Raw genomic sequence first — 22,059 nt, 5'->3', positions numbered from 1 at the left:
CCCCCAGACCTCATTCTGTGTCTGTTCACTTGGCTGCTTCCAATCTGTGTCGTTTACACTCAAACTGTAATTGTATGTACAGCACTTCTGTAAGTTCTGTGAGCTGTTCCAGCACACCTGAAGGGATCATGGGAAGCCCCCAAATTTGTAGCCAGTTGGTCAGAAATGCAGGTGGCCTGCGGGTCCCCAGAACTTATAGCTGACCACAGAAGTGAGGGCGGTCATGTTGGGGGCTGTGTCCTTAACTTGCAGAGTCGGTGCTAACGGCAGACGTTGTCATAAATGAGCCCTGGGATGCACCAGACAGAAACAAGGCAGGCTGAGAGGAGGGGGGAAACAGGTATCCTGGAGGTCCTGGCCAGTACAACAAATGCAAGGAAAAAGTACAAATATCAGAAGGAAGAGATAAAACTGCCACCGATGGCAGGACTGCATATGAAGAAAATTTTTAAAATACTACGAACAATGATAATTAGTTAACTATGGATATTCTTCTCAAATACTGCACCGAAACTAATCAGCTGGTCGTCTCTTTTTTTTTTTCCTTTTTTTTTTTTTTAGATTTTTTTTTTTTATTTATTTATTTGAGACAGAGAGAATGAGAGAGAGAGAGCACATGAGAGGGGGGAGGGTCAGAGGGAGAAGCAGGCTCCTTGCTGAGCAGGGAGCCCGATGCGGGACTCGATCCAGGGACTCCAGGATCATGACCTGAGCCGAAGGCAGTCGCTCAACCAACTGAGCCACCCAGGCGCCCCAGCTGGTCGTCTCTTAAAGATGAGCCAAGCCGCAGTACAGAATCTCTAACTTAAAGTCTTCTCACAAAAAAACAGCTTTACTAGTTAATTCTGTAGACATTTAATGCAGAAATAATTCCTATTTTACTAAACAACTATGGAAGATGGAAGCAAGAACACAACCCTAAACTTTTTTTTTTTTTTTTTTTTATTTGCGAGAGAGAGAATGAGAGACAGCATGAGAGGGAGGAGGGTCAGAGGGAGAAGCAGACTCCCTGCCCAGCAGGGAGCCTGATGCGGGACTCGATCCCGGGACTCCAGGATCATGACCTGAGCCGAAGGCAGTCACTTAACCAACTGAGCCACCCAGGCGCCCACGACCCTAAACTTTTTGATACAAGCATAACCGTGATAACAAAACTCAGTATGATGCTGCAAGAAAGGGGCGCCTGGGGGGCTCAGTTGGTTAAGCGTCTGCCTTCAGCTCGGGTCATGATCCTGGGGTCCTGGGATCGAGTCCCGCATCCCAGTGGGGAGTCTGCTTCTCCCTCTGCCCCTCCCCCTGCTCGTGCTTTCTCTCTCTCTCAAATAAATAAAATCTCTTTTTTTAAAAGATTTTATTTATTTATTTGACAGAGAGAGAGAGTGACAGAGGGAACACAAGCAGGGGGAGCAGGAGAGGGAGAAGTAGGTCTCCCGCTGAGCAGGGAGCACGATACAGGGCTTGATCCCAGGACCCTGCGCCACCCAGGCACCCAATATAATTTTTTAAAAATAAATTAATTAGGGGTGCCTGAGCGGCTCAGTCAGTTAAGCATCTGCCTTCGGCTCAGGTCAATATCCCGCGGTCCTGGGATCGAGCCCCACGTCCCTGCTCAGTAGGGAGCCTGCTTCTGCCTCTGCCCCTCCCCCTGCTTGTGCTCTCTCCCTCCCTACTTCTCTCTCCCTCCCTCTCTCTCAAATAAAATCTTTAAAAAATACATAAAAATTAATTAATTAACAAAGAAGTGGGGGGGGGGGAGAAACAAAGAGCAGGTAGAAGCAGGGTATCACTTTGTAGCCCCTAATGAAATAATCCATCAAGGCAACAACCATATAAAGTTGCCGGCATGACAAAGGGACAAGCAGATGGAAGTTGCCTCCTGAAAGACCATGTACCAAAACCTCTGAAATACTCTTGCCAAAAAAAGTCACACTTGAATCTGATCAAGTCTCCAGAGCAGATCTGTGAAGATGGAGATATTCTTTATCTGTGCTAATTCGTGGCTTCTGAGCACCTGAAATGAGGCCAGTGTGACTCGGGGCTAGATTTAATCATTTTAAACAGGCGATGTGGCCGGCGGCTTCTGTACTGGACAGCACAGCTCCACATCCATGCACTGCAGGAGACACAGAACACACCAGCAACACTAGCAAAACCCAGACAGTGGGAAATCCACAGAATACATCACCTGGCCTCGGGGCGCCTGGGTGGCTCAGTCGTTAAGCAGCTGCCTTCGGCTCAGGTCATGATCCCGGGATCCTGGGATCGAGTCCCGCATCGGGCTCCCTGCTCGGCGGGAAGCCTGCTTCTCCCTCTCCTCCCAGCTCAGTGCTCTCTCTTGCTATCTCTCTCTCTCAAATAAATAAAATCTTTTTTTTAAAAATGGGGCTAGGAAAAAAGAGCCAATAGGTTAAGAGGGACTTAAGAGAGGCAGATCAATTACACTGTATGAACTGTACCCAGATTCTGACCCAAACTTCAAACGATTTGGGGTTTTAGGAGACAACTGGAATTCTGAACACTGACTGAATTTGGTGATATTAAGAAGCTGTCTTCACGGGACAGAAAGCTGCACTTGCAATGATCTCATAAACAAAATGTTAAGTTAAAGAAACAAAACACAAATCACTATATTCTGCAGCAGATGACACAAACTGCAGTGTTTAAGGACGAACACTTAGGAGTAAAACTAGAAAGAGAAGCACAGAAATGGTTACAAAAGTCGGGGTCCCGGTTCCCTCTGCCAGGAGGGAGAGGTTGTGACTGGCACACGAAGGGCCTCGTCTGGGCTGGGAATGTTCTACTTCTTGACCTGAATGGCTGCCTCATGGGTATGCAGTTGGTAATAATTCATTAAGCTGTACTTTTACATTTTATGTACATTTTCATATGTGAATACTGCTTCACAATTGAAGAGGTACATAAATATGCAATTATGATTACTAAGTGCTTTGGTATTTTCCCCTTGGGTCACACTCTGTGGAAAACTATGAAAAATGACTATAAGACCCATGGATTTACTACATTTCTCTGAGGGCATTACCCACACTATATCATTTATTCAAAGACTTCATCTAAGAATGACCAAGAAATACTTACTTTCTATGAAGAACTAATTCACTTTTACCTTTGGATAATGCAACTCACAGAAACATTCTTATTATCTTTATTATAACTACTGAAAATTTGAAAACCAAGTTTGTAGCTCAAATTCATTAATTATGTAGGACACTATTGCTTACAAAAATTCAGGGGCGCCTGGGTGGCTCAGTTGAAGCATCTGACTCTTGATTTCAGCTGAGGTCATGATCTCAGGATTGTGGGATCGAGCCCATCGAGCTCTGTGCTGGGTGTGGAATCTATTTAAGATTCCCTCCTTTCCCTCTCCCTCTGCCCTCCCACCCCCCCCCACCCCCGCTCACACTCTCTAACAAAGCAAAAACAAAAACAATTCAAATCTTAAGACCTTCTCAAGGTCCTATGGAGTTAACCCTTGAAGGGGCGCCTGGGTGGCTCAGTCGAGTAAGTGCTGCTTTTGGCTCAGGTCACGATCCCAGGGTCCTGGGATGGAGCCCCACAGCCGGCTCCCTGCTCAGTGCGGAGCCTGCTTCTCTCTCTCCCTCTTCCTGCTGCTCCTCCTGCTTGTGCTCTCTCTCAAATAAATAAAATCTTTAAAAAAAAAAATTAAAAAGTTGGCCCTTGAACATCATGGGTGTGAACTGTGCAGGTCCACTTACATGTGGATTTTTTCAATAAATACTGTTATAGTACTATAAATGTATTTTCTCTTATGACTTTAATAACATTTTCTTTTCTCTAGCTTTATCATAAAACACAGTATATAATACACATAGAAAATACATATTAATTACCCGTTACCGGTAAGGCTTCTGGTCAACAGTAGGCTGTGAGGAGTTAAGTTTTGGGGGAGTTGAAAGTTACACATGGATTTTCCACAGTGCAGGGAGCCGGCGCCCCTGACCCCACTGTTGTTCTAACTGCTCCCGTTTTGTCCCAACCTGGGTCTTCTATGCTGAGGCTATTTTCCCCTGATTTCTTAACTACTTATACTTTTTTCACTAGAAGACGTATGCACCTCTTCTAATCCCCTGGAAAATAAAGAAGAAGCAATCACCTCACCTGTAACATGGTCATTTTCTGTTCCAAGATGAGTAGCACCTCTGAGCTCTGCTCCACCCTAAGTCTCTTCTGCTTTTGTCCCAGAGCTCCGCCAGGAGGCCGTAGCTGGGTCTCGCACACCAGGAGCAGGTTCCTGGCTCCAGGAGCTCCTTCCTTACATCACATGAGCAGGCTTATCTGTGGGTAACCAGGATCCATGGACTTAGGAACAAATGCACTTTGATGGGTATATTCATGCTGCACCTAAAATCTTTTCTCCTCTTGCTAGGAATCAGGCATTCACGGTCATCTGTGTTTCTATATAACTGAAATAGGGCTACCCAGGGATAGGAAAAGGATATAGTGCAAAAGAAGAGCAGAAGTCTGTGACTTGGTAAGAAATATCAGATATAAAGTACTTCTGATATCCATTCACTGCTCACTCTGGACACAGGATAAATCACTTTCACAGGTGCAATGAAGTACAACTCTATTTTAGGCAGATGGAATTTTGGAGAGCTTAAGTGATTTGTATTAAAAAAGACTTGAGTTTCAATCAACTCTTCCCTTCACTGGCTACATGGCTTTGGGCAAAACCAGACAAACTTTATCTTTATGAGCCTTAGCTCCCTATGAAAGTCGTCCATAACCCCCTCAACTCTATCAACTTCTGAAGGAAGCATGTTAAAATCTCCCAATAAGATTACAGTTTGGTAAATTTCACCTTGTAATCCTCTTGATATTTGGATTATATGTTTAAAGCTATGTTGTTCGACACAAGGAGGTTATGTATTTCTGGAAGATTATGCTTTAATCATTGTGTAATGGCACTCCATATGCCAAATCATGCTCCTTTCTTGGCTTTTAAGCCTCATTTTTTTACTTGCTAAAATTGTGAGGATAAAGTGGACCTTTGGGTCCACTTAACAGTGGGATTGAGGAATAAATGAAATAATAAAAGGAATGTGAATGCTTTCTTCATGTAAGGGAAAACACGAAGCACTTTATAATTTGACACTCACAGACAACCCGAGGAGGCATTTAACAGAATCTCCACCTTACCAAAAGCAAGCAGCGATCTTTAAAGTGACTGCATTGCTGGTAAGCAGAACTGGAATATTGTTTCTCTTTCTTGCTATGCTCAAGGCACTTACTACTAAAATCATGTCACGTGGGTGTGTTTATGCAGACACACACCCCATACATCCTCAAATTAGTTCTTATCTCTGTGCACACTTTGTCACCGTGGTATTTCCACAGAAACACAAATGATGAACGGCCTGCTGCCCCCAAATCATAATAAAAAACAGCACTTAAAAAACAAGCTCTTCCCTTTCATGCCTTTCTGCAACTCAAACTGCAGCACCAGCTCAGAAACACATAGGGAGGTTTCTCCCAGTTACACAAGAAATGCCTTTACATAGTGAAAATACCTGCATCTTAGAACACTGGGGACATATGAGCGTTACCCAAGTATTAGCTATACTTATTACTGCAGCAGTGAAACATGACGGCAAAATTCAGAAATGTATACAAGCTAAATAAGAAACAACTAGTACCTCTATTACCACACCACAGACAACCCTTAAGAGATGGGGAAACTGTCTGGATATTTTTAACAAAAATATAAGTATGTGGTCACATTTAAAAACCGTTTTTGGGGACACCTGGGTGGCTCAGTTGTTAAACATCTGCCTTCGGCTCAGGTCATGATCCCAGGGTCCTGGGATCACGGCTCCCTGCTCAGTGGGAAGCCTGCTTCTCCCTCTCCCTCTGCCGCTCCCCGTGTTCCCTCTCTCACTGTCTCTCTCTCTCTGTCAAATAAATAAATAAAATCTTTAAAAAAATTTTTTTTAAATAAAAAAAAACCCATAGATGATTATTTGTGTAATTTGGGGGAGAATTTGCCTATACATAATACAAAGGCAAAAACCATAATTAAAAGAAAAAGTCAATAAATTTAACCATTAAAAAATTTAAAAACCTAGGCATGGTTAAAAAAAAAAGTCAATTATAACTGCATAACCACTCCCCCACCTCCACACACACACCAGGAAAATATACCTACAACAAATGTCATTTGCTTTGCATTATGCTTTCACTTCATTTCACATAATAAAAATTCTGGCATTGTGACAAATAAAACTATGTTTATCACGCAAGCCATTTCCTTAAGCAGACGGCCAAATTCACAGTGTGATTTTAAAATTTCCTTTGTAATTGTTGTCAAACACTACTCGGTGAAGATTACTTGGGTTTCAATGAAAACTCATCAAAAGTAGAAAACTCATCATGTCATGTCAAATGATATGGACTTAAGAGGTGCCTGTGGGGGCTCAGTCAGTTAAGCATCCAGCTCTCAATTTCGGCTCAGGTCATGATCTTGGGGTCCTCGGATCGAGCCCTGAGTTTGGCATGCTCAGCGGGGAGTCTGCTTGAGACTCTCTCTCCCCTTCTCCCTCTGTCCCTCCCCGACTCCCTCTCAAAGAAAAAAAAAATGATGTATACTTACTATAGAAAATACATAGAATTCAGAATTTCAGGTGAACAAGTGTGACAAGCCATCAGTGTGGTGGTATTATTTCCAATATTTGTTATTCAGAAAAATGCAGACTCAACCTTACTCTAATTTAAACAAATGTGTTTTTGAAAGTTGGAAGTTTTGAGAAGTTTTCTCCTGAACTCCTTTATATGGCTCCCACGTGTCCTCTCAGCAAATGGAAGCCTAAGCCCTTCTCTGTACAACTGGCCCACTTTAACTGGACTATTTTTGTGTACCTTGGCAGCTTCCTGCATAACACGCAGCTCTCCCTGCAACAGCTCTCACATTTGTCTTCAGCAGGAAGGGGCAACCATCAGCATCATCGTGTAGTTCCACTTAGCATCAAGTTCTGAAGGAATTTCAGGGGAAACATAGAGAATAATAAAAAATAACATTTACTTACTTACTGTGACAGACGTTTTATACATTTTTTTTTCTTAATGCATCCAGCACCCATTACAAAAAAATTAATAAGGCACAGAGGTTCAGCAACTTGCCCAACATCGAGGACACACCTAGGAAGTGGCAGATCCAGGCCACTGGTCCCATTCAGTGTCCCCAAAGACCTGCAGTCACAGCCCCTCAACAAAAGTGGGAGGTGGGGGTGGGCAAAGGCCTCCAGAGTTTCTGTTTACATTCCAGTACTGGTGCCATCTAGTCCCCTATCCAGAAATAATGCCACGAGGGCAAACTAAGGATAAAAACAAAAGGAAGAAGGGCATCTGGATGGCTCAGCCAATTAAGTGCCCGACTCTCCATCTCGGCTCAGGTCTGGATCTCAGTGTCGTGAATTCAAACCCCGCACTGGGCTCCACGCTGGTTGTAGAGGCTACTTAAAAACAAACAAAACAGGGGCGCCTGGGTGGCTCAGTCCTTAAGCGTCTGCCTTCGGCTCAGGTCATGGTGCCAGGGTCCTGGGATCGAGTCCCGCATCGGGCTCCCCGCTCAGCGGGAAGTCTGCTGCTCTGCCCCTCCCTGGCTTGTTCTCTCTCTCTCTCAAATAAACAAATGAAGCTTAAAAAAAAAAAGTATGCGTTAATGACAGCAAAAAGCATCAGAACTAGGAAAAAAAAAAAAAGATCATTTCTTTGCACTCCCTCATTTTCAGGCGATAAACGTGAGACCCTGAAATCGTGAGTGGAGCGCCCAAAGTGGCAGAGGTGGACCACAGTCAGAGAGAGAGAACTTCAGACCGGAGCATCCAGCTGCTGTCAAAAACCTATTTGGGGTTTGTTTCTGGCTTTGGGGTTTTTTTGTTTTTAGTAGCGAAACCTTTAAAAACAGCTCTACTGACACACGCAGAGCTGAGCTGGGTGAAGCCAGACTGGGGGGGGGACAGGAGGCCCTGCAGGGAAGTCGCCCTGACGGCGGGACCCCACACCCTCTCCGCGCGGCCCCGGGGCGCACGTGCCCGGGGCTCGCGGCCCCCGGACAGCCAGGGACGCCGGCGGGGGAGAGCTCTCGAAGGCCACATCCACGAACGGGGCGCACACCCCGCGCCCCCCCCACTCACCACGCGCCCCGCCGCGCTACCCGCGAACCCCCGCCCGCCCACGCGCCGGCGCCCACAGGCCTCCAAGCCTGCCGCCCAGACACGACCCCCAGGTCCTTCCCGCGAGACCCCCACACTCGTCCCAACCGCCGACCCGGAGGAAATCCGCCCCCGAACCCCCACGAACGCCAGCACCGACCCCAGACCGCCCTCGTCGGACGCGCAGGCCCAGGAACCACGTGACCCGCCCCAGCGCCCCCAGACTCGCCGCCGCCCCGCCCCCGGCCCGCATGCGCCCCCGGCCCGCACGCCTCCCCGGCCCGCGGGCCTCCGTGCGGTGCCTGTGGGTCCGCGGGATGCCAACAGGGCTGCGGCGGAGCCGGGGGGCGCGCATGGACATGCGGGCGCGCGTGCAGAGACGCCCACACTCGCCTCTTGCTTGGCGGCGAAGGACAAAGAGAAGGGGCGCAACCCGAAAGCGTCAGGGGCCGTGTGAGTGCGAGTACGCGTGCGCGAGAGAAAGACGCCTTTGTTTTTGCTTTTCTCTCTCTTTTTTTTTTTTTTGGTCACTCCAGGAAGCCGCCTTTGAACTACATTTCCCAGAAGGCACCGCGGCACGTAGGCGTCGCTGCGTCTGGGGAGCGCTGGTCGCCTGGAGACGCGAGGGCGACCGCCCACCCGGGAGCGAGCGGCGTGAACGCGCGTCTGGGAGCAATGTAGAGGATTAGGATTTCAGAAGACTAGGAATACAAATCCACCAATACGTTAGAAAAAAGGGGGAAAAAAAGACAACTGGCTTAAGAATTCAAGTGAGGAAATAAAAAAATGTGTGAGTACATTTACGTTAAGTAGATAGGAATTAACAGGAAAAAGTAAAGCTGATCCATAATTCAAGTGCTGTGGGGGAAAGTTATAAACAAGTCGCTATCCTTACAAAGAGACAGAAGGGCAGGATGACAAAAAGAGAATAACCACAGACATATAGGAAGTCGAATGAGAATCCTCTGTATGCTAAGAAACTAGAAATTCTTTGTGAAACAAATGATTCTCCAGGAATGGATGTGTCAAATTTGACCCGAGGAAGGAGAAAACCACTTCATGAGTAAAGATGAAGACCGTTTCAGAGATCCTGTGCCAAAACGCATCAGTCATTGAGTTTCCGGGGAATTTTTTCAAGTGCTCAGAGAATTCTTACATATAAAATAACCAGAGGAAATAGAAGAAGGAATTTTTCTACTGACTACTCAGCGTAAAGACACCAAAATCGACAAATGTATGGTTTGAAAAAGAAGCTCAGACAAAACCTGATGATGACTACCCATGCAAAAATTATGACTACCCTGAGAAATTATCAATAGAGAGGAGCTGGCAGTACCTTGTGAAAATATACTGTAACGGAGTGGAAATACAGGATAGTTGGGATATTCATTAATATTACCCTATCAATAAGTCGAAGGGAAAATATAATCACCTCAATAATATGAAACAAACATTTTAAACTTAAAAATACATTCTAGGGACACCTGGGTGGCTCAGTCAGTTGGGCGTCTGCCTTCGGCTCAGGTCATGATCCTGGAGTCCCTTGTTGGGCTCCCTGCTCAGCAGAGAATCTGCTTCTCCCTCTGCCTCTCCTCCTGGCTTGTGTGCTCTCTCGCGCTCACTCACTCTCTCTCAAATAAATAAATAAAATATAGACATTAACCATAAAACTAGTATGCTACTTAATGTTGGAACATCAGGAGGACTTACTGACAAGATATGGATACCTAAGATCAAGATTTTTAAAATGGAAGTGATGGGGCACCCGGGTGGCTCAGCCAGTTAAGCGTCTGCCTTCGGCTCAGGTCATGATCCCAGGGTCCTGGGATCGAGTCCCGCATCGGGCTCCCCGCTCAGCGGGGAGCCTGCTTCTCCCTCTCCCTCTGCCTGCCACTCCCCCTGCTTATGCTCTCTCTCTCTGTGTCAAATAAATAAAATCTTTTAGTTAAAAAAATAAAATAAAATTGAAGTGATATTTGAAATGCAGAACATACAGGTAATGTGTTTCAGTGATCACTGCTGAAATATATGTATTTCCACATGATTGGGATTTTATTTTGTAGATTGTCAATTATCCTTTGCTTATTTTTCTGTCAGGTTCTTTCTTGACTAGATCCATGGAGTTGATGTATGTTATTTACTAATCCTCAATATGCAACATGTTTTAATTTTTTATTTTTATTTTTTTTATTATTATTTTTTTTTTTAAAGATTTTATTTATTTATTTGAGAGAGAGAGAATGAGAGAGACAGCACATGAGAGGGGGGAGGGTCAGAGGGAGAAGCAGACTCCCCGCCGAGCAGGGAGCCCGATGCGGGACTCGATCCCGGGACTCCAGGATCATGACCTGAGCCGAAGGCAGTCGCTTAACCAACTGAGCCACCCAGGCGCCCAACATGTTTTAATTTTTTAATTTATTCCTTGTCTTTGAACTTTGTTTATAAAAATGTTGGTCCCTTGGATTTTAGTTTTGACATTATAAAAAGTATGTAGATTTTCCTTTATAGTTTCCTTATGTGTCTTATAAAGAAATCTTTCTCTTGAAAGAGAAAGAAAAATCTTTCTCCATTTTGTTATTGTAAAATATTTCTTTGTATTACCATTTAATAGTTTCAGCATTTTCCCTTGACATTTAAGTTTTAATCTTTCTGGAGTTGTGTGTATGCATATAGTGTGAAGTAATGATCTAATTTCATTTTGTTTCCATATGGAAGCTAATTTCCTAGGTTACACATTAGAAGCCTGAAGGCACAGCATCCTGACTTTGTGGTTTTCAACATCTTGGCCTTGTGGCTTCTAACACCCCGGGGCTGGCGGGCCAGGAGCCACAGTTATGAAACATGTGCTCTCCTCTTCAGCTGCCCCAGGATGACCCCTAGGTTTATTATAACACATATGCAAGGGTGGCTTCAGCACCCCCCAACCTGGCCCCCCCGTGGGGAAAGATGGCCTTGACAGTTCCAGCAAGAACCTTGTAGAACCAAAAACTCCCCCTCCCAGAGACCGCCCTGGCTATGACCCACAACCTATACAAAACATAAAAAGAAAAGGCCCCCCTGACCCCAGGGCAGTGGCCTCCTCTGGGTGGGCCTGCTCTCCCTTCTCAAGAGTGTACTATCCTGGGGTGCCTGGGTGGCTCAGTCGTTAAGCGTCTGCCTTCAGCTCAGGTCATGATCCCAGGGTCCTGGGCTCGAGTCCCGCGTTAGGCTCCCTGCTTGGCGGGAAGCCTGCTTCTCCCTCTCCCACTCCCCCTGCTTGTGTTCCCTCTCTTGCTGTGTCTCTCTCTGTCAAATAAATAAATAAATTCTTAAAAAAAAAAAAAAAGAAAAAGAGTGTACCGTCCTTAATAATTACCTGATGCCTGCTCCGTTCCTCCTGGCTGTGTTTACTGGAGCGAGGTTTCATAGGGAATCCAAGAACCGACACCTCCCTTCACACAAGGCGGACTCCCCCACTTCCTGAGGTGCTGGGGGTTAGGACTTCAACATATGAATTTGGAGGAGGGACACAATTCAGCCCTGAACACCAAGTATCAAATAGCACATTCTTTCTTCAATACTTATAAATTCATTTCTCTTATATCCGACGTTCCTATGTGGCCAAGGTACCCTTTCTGGAAGACTTTCTTTCTTTCTTTCTTTTTTCTTTAAGATTTTATTTATTTATTTGAGAGAGAGAGAGAGCAATCGAGCACAAGCAGGGGGACGAGCAGAGGGAGAAGCAGACTCCCCTCTGAGCAGGGAGCCCGATGCGGGGCTCCGTCCCAGGACCTTGGGATCATGACCTGAGCCGAAGGCAGACGCTTAATGACTGAGCCACCCAGGCGCCCCTGGAATACTTTCTATCACTGAATGAATACCACTCTGTTTTATTACTCTAGCTTAATAAAAACCTCGTGTATCTAGAACGGAAAGCTCTTCTAATTGTCCTTGTTCATGATTGTCTTGGACAGTTTGAGACCTGCAAACTTTCATGGAAATGTTAAGATCTGTCCCATTTCAAGAAAGAAAATGCTTTTATTGTTTTGACTGGAATTTTATTAAATTTATATTTTGTAAGCATTAGTATTTTTATTACATTGACTCTACTCCATCAATATAGTATATCTTTGAATTTTTCAGTTTTTAAAATTTTAAGATTTTTATTTTTTTAACCTTTTTTGAAAGATTTTATTTATTTATTTGAGAAAGAGAGAGCACAAGCAGGGGGGAGGGGCAGAGGGAAGGGGAGAAACAGACTCCCTGCTGAGCAAGGAGCCTGACGTGGGACTCAATCCCAGGACCCCAAGATCATGACCTGAGCAGAAAGCAGATGCTTAACCAACTGAGCCACCCGGGTACCCCTAAGATTTTATTTTTAAGTAATCTCTACAGCCAACATGGGGCTCGAACTTACAACCCTGAGATCAAGAGTCACATGCTCTACCAACTGAGCCAGCCAAGTGCCCCATGAATTTTTCAGTTCTTTTACGAACTTTAATAGCATTTTATTATTTTATTCATAAATTATGTTTACATAAGGTTTTTTTGTTTTTTGTTTTTTTAGAAAGGGAGAGAGGGGAGGGGCAGAAGGAGAGGGAGAAAGAGAATTCTAAGGAGGCTCCACGCCCAGCATGGAGCCCAACACAGGGCTTGATCTCACGACCCTCAGATCAAGACCTGAGCTGAAATCAAGGGTCCAACGCTTAACCAACTGAGCCACCAAGGCGCCCCTGTGTTAGGCTCCCTGCTCAGTGGGGAGCCTAGTTCTCCCTCTCCCTCTGCCCCTCCCCCCTTCTTGTGCTCGCTCTTGCTCTTCTGTCAAATAAATAAATAAAATCTTTTTAAAAAATTCAACATTGTATCAGATGTATTCCTAAGAAGCTTATCATTCCTACTGATATTACGAACATGAGTTTTTTCCCCTAGTGTATTTTCTTACTGGCTATTAAATGTGCTATGGGCTGAAAATTTGTGTCCTTCCAAAATTCTTTTGTTGAAATCCTAACCCCGGGCAACCCTCTCGGGTCCCCTCCCTCTTCAGGAGCTCAATAAACTTTGCTTTACTATCACTCAATAAACTTTGCTTTGCTGAAAAGAAAGAAAGAGAGAGAGAGAAAGAAAGAAAGACAGAGAGAAAGAAAGAAATCCTAACCCCAATGTGGCTATATTTGGATATGGGCATCTAAGGAAATTAAGGTTAAATGAGGTTATTTCCGTCTTATACACCCAAAATACAACAGTGGGGAAGACACAGGAAAACTGCTACAGATACTCCTGTTCAACACTGGGGACAACAGGGGTCCGCACACAGCAGTCCCTGCTCCATAGAAATTCTTAAATCCCGCTGAATACATGTTACCAGGTCACCAATTCGGCCTGTTCTCTTGGAATTCTTCCTAGCTCTTGGCTGCACCCTTTCGATTCTGGCTCTGCCATCTGCGTCATCCTTCCTTATTCACAAGAAGTGATCAGGTTTGCAAGACAGTACCCTTCTCAGCCTCCTTCCTGCCTCCAGAAAGTTGAGAGTCCAAAGATCTCTTTTTAGTTTGTATAGGGTTTGTCCTTTTCAGTCCAAGTTAATATTGCTGTTTAAAACTTTGTGGTGTGTGTATATTTATACTATTTTTCAGTTTACAATTAGCTTTTTTGTTTCGTTTTTTGCTGTAAACACTACACTTAACCATACCATAAGTTTTGTCCTATATTTTTCTTTCTACTCACTTTGCCATTTCTTTTTTTTTTTTAACTGAACACTTAGAGCACTCATAGTAACTCTTTACTTAGCATGTCTTCAACCTCATGGAAAAGTGATGGAAAATATTCTTGGAAATTGAGGTTGTAATGAAATTTTCTTCAAAATGGTTCTCCCCCAGGGGCACTTGGGTGGCTCAGTCAGTTAAGTGTCTGCCTTCAGCTCAGGTCATGATCTCGGGGCTCTGGGATCGAGCCCCACATTGGTTCCCTGCTCAGCGGGGAGTCTGCTTCTCCTTCTCCCTCTGCCCCTCTGCCCCACTCATGCTCTGTCTCCTTCTCAAATAAATAAAATCTTCAAAATTATTTTCCCCCAGATCTGCAACTGGGTTCTTAGAACTTACCAGCTGATGCCATGGCTTATCTCACTGAGGGCTTGTTGACTTACTTCAATTCTTTTTGTTTTTTAAGATTTTATTTATTTAGGGGCGCCTGGGTGGCTCAGTCGTTAACCGTCTGCCTTCGGCTCAGGTCATGATCCCAGGGTCCTGGGATCGAGCCCCGCATCGGGCTCCCTGCTCCGCGGGAAGCCTGCTTCTCCCTCTCCCACTCCCCCTGCTTGTGTTCCCTCTCTCGCTGTGTCTCTGTCAAATAAATAAATAAAATCTTAAAAAAAAAAAAAAAAAAGATTTTATTTAGTTAGTTAGAGAACATGTGAGCAGAGGGGAAGAGCAGAGGGAGAGGAGAACGAGAATCCTCGAGCAGACTCCCATCTGAGCCAGGACCCTGAGATCTGACCTGAGCCAAAATCAAGAGTCAGGAGCTTAACTGACTGAGCCACCGAGGTACCCAGACTTCCTTCTTGTTCTTAAAGAGGGGAACTCCCAAATTTCTGTTTTGAGAGTATTTTGGTGGAGGAGGAGTTTAGTAATTATACATGTGTGTTGTTGCAGGGGGTGCACAGGAAGTGGGGGAGGCCCTCAGAAAGCATTTTTTTCGTCTGAAGGGGTTCATGAGGTATTTATTTGAGAGAGAGCATGAGCAGGGGGAGGGGCAGGGGGAGAGGGAGAAGCAGAACCCGCCGAGCAGGGAGCCCGATGCGGGGCTCGATCCCAGGACCCTGCGATCATGACCTGAGCCGAAGGCAGACGCTTCACCCGCTGAGCCACCCAGGCGCCCCACCTGAGGGCATTTCTTACTTTGGGGACATTTTACTAGCTGAAAAAACTGTCTGGGTCACTTAACATCTCTTCTGGGAAATTGTTCTGTTTTTAGTTCCTCTCTCTGCTCTCACATTTTATTAAAAGTCCCGAGAAGAAACCAGGTGGCACCCAGACACTGTACCTGGAAAACTCGGCTAGTCCATTTGAGGGCATTAGGTAGGTTTTCTATCTTCCATCTACATTAGATGGCAATGTTGATAACTTGTCTGCCTTTACCTAAAAAGTCTCCTTTCCCCATGTTCCCATAGCACTGTCCTCGAGTTCCTTCAAGCTCTCACCAACAACCTCTAGGCTCTGCTAATAACCTTCCCAAGGGCCCTTCAGGTTTTCACTAATATTTTCCTCAAGAGTCTTCCAGATTCTACTTACCGCCCAGTGCCAAGGCAGTAGGACCCTACTTCCAGGCCAAATTTCTATTCCAATCACAACTGCTGCCTACAATGTCACCCCAAAATCTTAGCATACATAACAACAAGATGCTCTCACGGTTCTGTTGGTCAGGATTTCAGGAAAGGTGTGGCTGGGCACTTGTGGTTCAGGACGTCTCACGCAATGCTGTCCGTTTGGTGGCTGCAGCTGGGAAGGTGGCACTGGAGTATACGGGGAGGTGGATGGGCATCTCTTTCTCTTCATGTAGCCTCAGAACCTATGTAGTGTCTCTGCGTGGACTCTCAGAGGCTCCCCCCAGCACCACAGCCTGAGGGACTGGCCACATGGCAGCCTGAGAGCTTCACGAGCAAGTACTCCAGCCAGGACAGCAGGAGCTGCATTGCCTTTTTTTTTTTTTAACTTACGGTGTGTGTGTGTGTGTGTGTGTGTGTGTGTGCGCGCGCGTGTGTGTGCGTGCGTGCGCGCGCGTGTGTGCACGTGTGTCCGTGTGTATGCGCCTCTGTGTGTGCCCGCGTGTAGCACGTGCGTCCGCACGTGTGTGCATGTATATGCGCGCGTGCACGTGTGTCCGCACACGTGCATGTATATGTGCGCGCGTGCACGTGTGTGTCCATGTGTATGCGCCTCTGTGTGCGTGTGCCCGCGTGTAGCACGTGTGTCCACACGCGTGCATGTATATGTGCGCGCGTGCACGTGTGTGTCCGTGCATGTGTGCATGTGTCCACAGGCACGTGTGCGTGCGTGTGTGTGTTTAAGGGGCGCGCAGCAGCCCACCACCACATTCTGCTGCTACCAGGGACCATCAGCAAACGGGACCCAGTGGGAGGAGTGGTACAGCCACATTGTGGAACGGAGGTAAAAAGGGCTGGCTCTTGGCTACAGCCATCTTTGGAAAGAAAAATCCACCATATATGTCAAAAATGGCCCATTATCGGTAATTTCATACAGTTCAACCTAAACGGACATATACAAATGTGTGGGGAAAGTAACCTAGATTCCATTTTACTCAGAAAACTTTCATCTATTTGGTCTATAATCATTGTTTTTCTATAGTCTCTATCCAGATTTGGTATGAAGTTTATACTAGGATTGTAAAATGAATTTGGGAGTAATCTATCCTTTTAAAATTTTCCAATACTGCTTGAATAACATAATGATGATCAAGTCCTTTAATGTTTGGTAAAATTTTACTGTTCAGTAATCTAAGCTTGCTACATTTCTTGAAGGAAATTTCTGACTACAATTCAATTTCCATATTTGTTACTGATTTATTTAGTCTTGCTTTTTCTGCTTGGTCCATTTTGGTCATGTATAATTTGCAAGAAAATTGAGAATTTTTTTTAAAGATTTTATTTATTTATTTGACAGAAACAGAGAGAGCAGAAGCAGGGGAAACAGCAGAGGCAGAGGGAGAAGCAGGCTTCCCGCTGAGCAGGGAGCCCGATGCAGGGCTCGATCCCAGGACCCCGGGATCATGACCTGAGTCGAAGGCAGATGCCTAACGACTGAGCCGCCCAGGCGCCCTGAAAATTGAGAAATTTAATCTAACCTTTCATATTTAGTGGTACATGGTTATCCTTAGTATTCTCCTATAATTTTTCAAAACCTAAATTGTCTGTATTTATGTCCTCCTTTCATCTCACATTAGTTACAAGTACTTTCTCATGAATGTTCATGAATCTGTCACCCAGTCTGAGAAACAGGAAATTACAAATAATTTGCAGCTTCTATTTGCTGCCCCTCCACAGAAGCAGACGCCATCCTGAATATTTTGGTTATCATTTTCTTGCTTCTGTTTCATCATTTTGTCACAGATACATGCCTGTCTAAATAATATGTAATTCCATTTCACTTTATTTTGGCCTCTAACAATGATATTATATACCTAGGGCTTGAACATATGGTTTATTCAGTTGCAATTTATGTCACAGAACATAATATTCCATTGACTCTATATAATAGTTTATTCATTCCCCTTTTACATCTTTTTTTTTTTTTTTTAAAGATTTTATTTATTTATTTGAGAGAGAGAGAACACATGAGAGGGGATAGGGTCAGAGGACGAAGCAGACTCCCTGCCGAGCAGGGAGCCCGATGCGGGACTCGATCCAGGGACTCCAGGATCATGACCTGAGCCGAAGGCAGTCGCTCAACCAACTGAGCCACCCAGGCGCCCCTCCCCTTTTACATCTTTATTAGATTTGTTTTAATTGAAACTTCTATTGAGATAATTATAAATTCACCTGTAGTGTAAAAAATAATAGAAAGAGATCCTTATACTTTGCCCAGTTTACCCCAATGTTAACATTTTGCAAAACTACAGTACATCACAGCCAGAATATTGACCTTAATACAGCCCATAATACATACTCAGATTTCTCCAGTTTCACTTACACTCATGTTCATGTATGAAGTTCTATTCAGTTTTATCACCTGTGTAGGTTCATGTATCAACAACAACTGAACAACTCTTCAATATCAGTACATGATACTGAACAGTTCCCACAGCACAAGATTTTTTTTTACATTTAGTGTTTTGATACTTTTGAAAATAGATTCATTTTCTTAAATTCCATTTCGCAAAGCTTTTCTTGTATGTAGAAATAGAATTGATTTGGATATATTGACCTGACATCTGATGACTTTGCTAAATTCATTTTTTTCCATCTATTTAGAAATGATTTGATACTGATGAAAAGTTGAAAAAAAATCACAGAATTACAGAATTTACAGGATAGGGAAGATTCCTAAATACACTTTACCTACATTCCCCAGATGTTAACATTTTACCATGTCTGCTTTCTCCATAAAAGAAAATACTTCTCTTGAAAGGTAGAACATGAGTTGCAGACATAATTCCTCTACACTATGAACACTGCAGTGTCTCCAAGAGGGTCATTCCATTAACTAACCACAGTAAGTTATCAAATTGAGGAAATGAACCTAAATGCAGTACTATTATCAAATACACAGAACTGATTCAAATTCCATCAATAGTTCTCATAAAGTCCAAGAAGCAAAACTTGGATTCAATATCCGATTTCATGTATCTTTAGTTACCTCTAAATTAAAAAAAATTTTTTTTTTTTAATTTTAGGTAAACTCTAGTCCACACATGGGGCTCGACTCACGACTCCAAGATCAAGAGCCGCATGTTCCCCTGACTGAGCCAGCCAGGTGTCCCTCTTTAGTTACCTTTAAACTGGACCAGTCTTTCAGTCTTTCCTGACCTCAACATTTTTAAGAGTGTTGCCATTTTCATGCTGAATGACTCTAACCTGGGTTTGTTAGGTGTTTCCTCAAGATTTATATATTTTTTAAAAAGATTTTATTTATTTGACGGAGAGAGACACAGCGAGAGAGGGAACACAAGCAGGGGGAGTGGGAGAGGGAGAAGCAGGCTCCCTGCAGAGCAGGGAGCCCGATGCAGGGCTCAATCCCAGGACCCTGGGATCATGACCTGAGCCGAAGGCAGACGCTTAACGACTGAGCCATCCAGGCGCCCCTCCTCAGGATTTAGATTCAGGTTACGCATTTTTGGCAGGAATACTACACAAGTGATGTGTCTTTCTCAGAGATCCATATCGAGTTCCATATTTATTTGTGCCAATAATAGCGATATTCATTTTGATTGCTCAATTAAGGTGGTAAATGCCAGATTTCTCTTTTGTAAAATTCTTATTTTTCCAATTGTAATTAATAAGTATCTCGTGGGCAGAGGTTTTAAGACTTTCACCCACCTAATTTTTGCATTCATGGATGATTCTTGCCTAAGACAAATATTACTGTGCTGGCCACCAAGGGGTGAGTTTTCTAATTATGTCATTTCTTAAATGTATTAAGTGATATTTTACTTTAAAGAAATAAGTTTTCCCTTCTCTCCTACTTGTTTATACATTTGCATATTTATATCAATATGGATCCATGGACTTATTTTATTCTTTTGGTTATAACCTGCTATCATTATTTATTTGAATGCTCTAACTGTTCCAGATTTGGCCAGTGTTAAGCTGGTTGCAGTGTTCTTTTGACAAGACTCCATCATTAAATCTTTGAGGTTTGTTCTATGACCTGGCACTTGATCTATACTGTATAATATTCCCTGTGCACTTGAGAATAATGTATATTCTGCTGTAGTTGGGTGGAGTGCTCCACGTATGTGTTAGGTCAAGGTTTATAGTGTTGTTCAAGCTGTCTATTTCTTTGTTGATTGTTATGGGTTGAATTGTATCCCCGCAGAAGAGATATGTTGGAATCCCGACCACACACCTCAGAACGTGACCTTATTTAGAGAGAGTCTACAGAGATAATCATTTTTTAAAAAATATTTTATTTATCTAGGGGCGCCTGGGTGGCTCAGTCGTTAGGCGTCTGCCTTCGGCTCAGGTCATGATTCCGGAGTCCTGGGATCGAGCCCCGCATCGGGCTCCCTGCTCAGTGGGAAGCCTGCTTCTCCCTCTCCCACTCCCCGCTGCTTGTGCTTGCTCTCTCTCTCTGACATATAAATAAAATCTTCAAAAAGTAGTTCTTAAAAAAAAGAAAATTGGGGGCGCCTGGGTGGCTCAGTCGTTAGGCGTCTGCCTTCTGCTCAGGTCATGGTCCCAGGGTCCTGGGATTGAGCCCCGCATTGGGCTCCCTGCTCGGCAGGAAGCCTACTTCTCCCTCTCCCACTCCCCCTGCTTGTGTTCCCTCTCTCACTGTGTCTCTCTCAAATAGATAAATAAAATCTTAAAAAAAAAAAAAAAAGAAAATTGGAGGAAAACATAATTTTTGTAATAAAGTGACAGAGAACTTGGCTAAACTGTGTTCTAGTGCTTCGTACAAAGAACTTATAAATAATGAGCTGGAACGTTTAGCTGAACAGATTTCTAAGCAGAGTGTTGAAGACATGGCCTGACCTCTTGCTGCTAATAGTACAATTTGGGAGGACAGAGATAAACTGAAAAATGAATTGTTAAGCATAAAGGAACTAGATTTTGAAAATTTGAAAGATTCTCAGCTTATCCATATCGCAAAAAATGAGGAAGCATGCTCTGGAGAGAACAAGGGTGTGCCTTGTGAATCCATCAGCCATCTCAGCAGAAATGCTACCAACTTGCACTGAAGGGGACAGAGAAAGGTGACTGAAGAAAGTCGTTGGCTGTCCTGGAAACAGGCCAATAGAGCTCTCTAGATGGGCACATGGGTCATCCTTAAAGACAAAGGAAGAGTGACCCCGAGGGCAGAGCCACCTCCTTGGACTCAGAGAGTGAAGCCACCTTTTCAATTCCAGAGGCTTGTCCACCACCCAGGGATGAGGGGCAGGGCCATCACCCAGTGGTCTCAGAGGACCGAGCATTTGGCCAGAGAATTATTCCCAGGCCTTAAAATCTAATGGAATTTGCCCCGTTTTTAACTTGCTTGGGACTCACAACCCTTTTTCCTGATTTCTCCCTTTTAGGATAGGATAGTCTACTTTATGCCTGTCTAATCATTGTATTTTGGAAGCAGGTAACCTGTCTGGTTTCACACATTCCCAATATTGGGAAGGAGCCCAAATAATGAGAGGAATATTGCCCCAGGATGAAGCATACCCCATCTCACCCACATCCGATTTAGATGGTATTTAGAGATTCTGGAGTTGATGCTTGGGTGAAGTAAGCCTTCTGGGGGTGTTGGGCTGGGGAGAATGTATTTTGCACATGAAAAGGACATGGATGGGGGGCGAGGAGCAAGAGGGCAAACTTACATGTTGAATTACGTCCGTTCGAAAAAGATGTATTGGATTCTTAGTCCCCAGTACCTTAGGATGTGAAGTTAATTAGCAATAGTATCTTTACAGAGATAATCAAGTGAAATGAGATAATTAGGGTGAGACCTAAGCCAATAAGTGGGATCCTTCTGAAAGACTGGGTCAGAGAGTTGGTAGCAATGAGCCCTGGGGTGTTGGCAGAATAAGCTTCCTCCTGCAAGGCAAGGTCCACTTCTTCAGGGAGGGGAAGGGACCCTACACCAGGACTTGGCAGGTTTTGTAGGCAACAGCATCTGCCACAACTGCCATTGTAGTTAGTGCAAAAGCCACCAGACAATACAATTAACGTATGGTTATGTTCCAATAAAACCTGACTGATGGATGCTGAGACTTGAATTTCAAATAATTTTCTCAATTGGTGAAGTAGTTTTGATCTTTTTGCAACCATTTAAAAACCTAAAGACTTCTTGGCTTCCGTCCATACAAATATAGGCAGCAAGCTGTATTTGACCTGCGAGCTGTGGCCTGCCAACGTCTAAGCTACGTATTTCTGAGGGAAGAGCATCCAGCGCAGTTTCTCAGGAGTCTGCCAGGCTGAGTCCTCACACTTCGGTCAGGTATCCCTACATGAACTGTCAAGAGACTACTTTTTCTAGGGGCACCTGGGTGGCTCAGTCGATGAAGCGTCTGCCTTCAGCTCAGGTCATGATCTCAGGGTCCTGGGATCGAGCCCCACGTTGGGCTCCCTGCTCAGCTGGGAGTCTGCTTCTCCCTCTCCCTCTGCCACTCCCCCTGCTCACTCTCTCTCACAAATAAATACATCTTAAAAAAAATTATTAAAGAGACTACTTTT

General features: G+C 44.4%; 1 protein-coding gene across 3 annotated transcripts in view; it reads right to left on the bottom strand.

Annotated features, from left to right (window-relative positions):
* Positions 1-22,059, bottom strand: part of LOC116626807 (zinc finger protein 84) — a 56,704-nt gene that overhangs the window by 16,072 nt on the left and 18,573 nt on the right. The window contains exons 1-3 of one of the 3 annotated variants that reach the window (XM_032396315.1): positions 8,350-8,403; positions 6,895-7,007; positions 4,138-4,314 (exon numbers count right to left, since the gene is read on the bottom strand). In XM_032396315.1, coding sequence (XP_032252206.1) covers positions 4,138-4,152 — 15 coding nt within the window. In that variant the 5' untranslated portion in view covers positions 4,153-4,314; positions 6,895-7,007; positions 8,350-8,403. Of the gene's footprint in view, positions 1-4,137; positions 4,315-6,894; positions 7,008-8,349; positions 8,404-22,059 lie in introns of those variants that run through there. The other 2 variants (XM_032396313.1, XM_032396314.1) reach the window with 2 other exon arrangements.

The sequence above is a fragment of the Phoca vitulina genome, unplaced genomic scaffold, assembly GCF_004348235.1.
Source record: "Phoca vitulina isolate PV1807 unplaced genomic scaffold, GSC_HSeal_1.0 scaffold91, whole genome shotgun sequence".
Classification (NCBI taxonomy): Eukaryota; Metazoa; Chordata; class Mammalia; order Carnivora; family Phocidae; genus Phoca; species Phoca vitulina.
The sequence above is the reverse complement of the archived record's forward strand: the minus strand, read 5'-3'. Positions and strand labels throughout refer to the sequence as shown.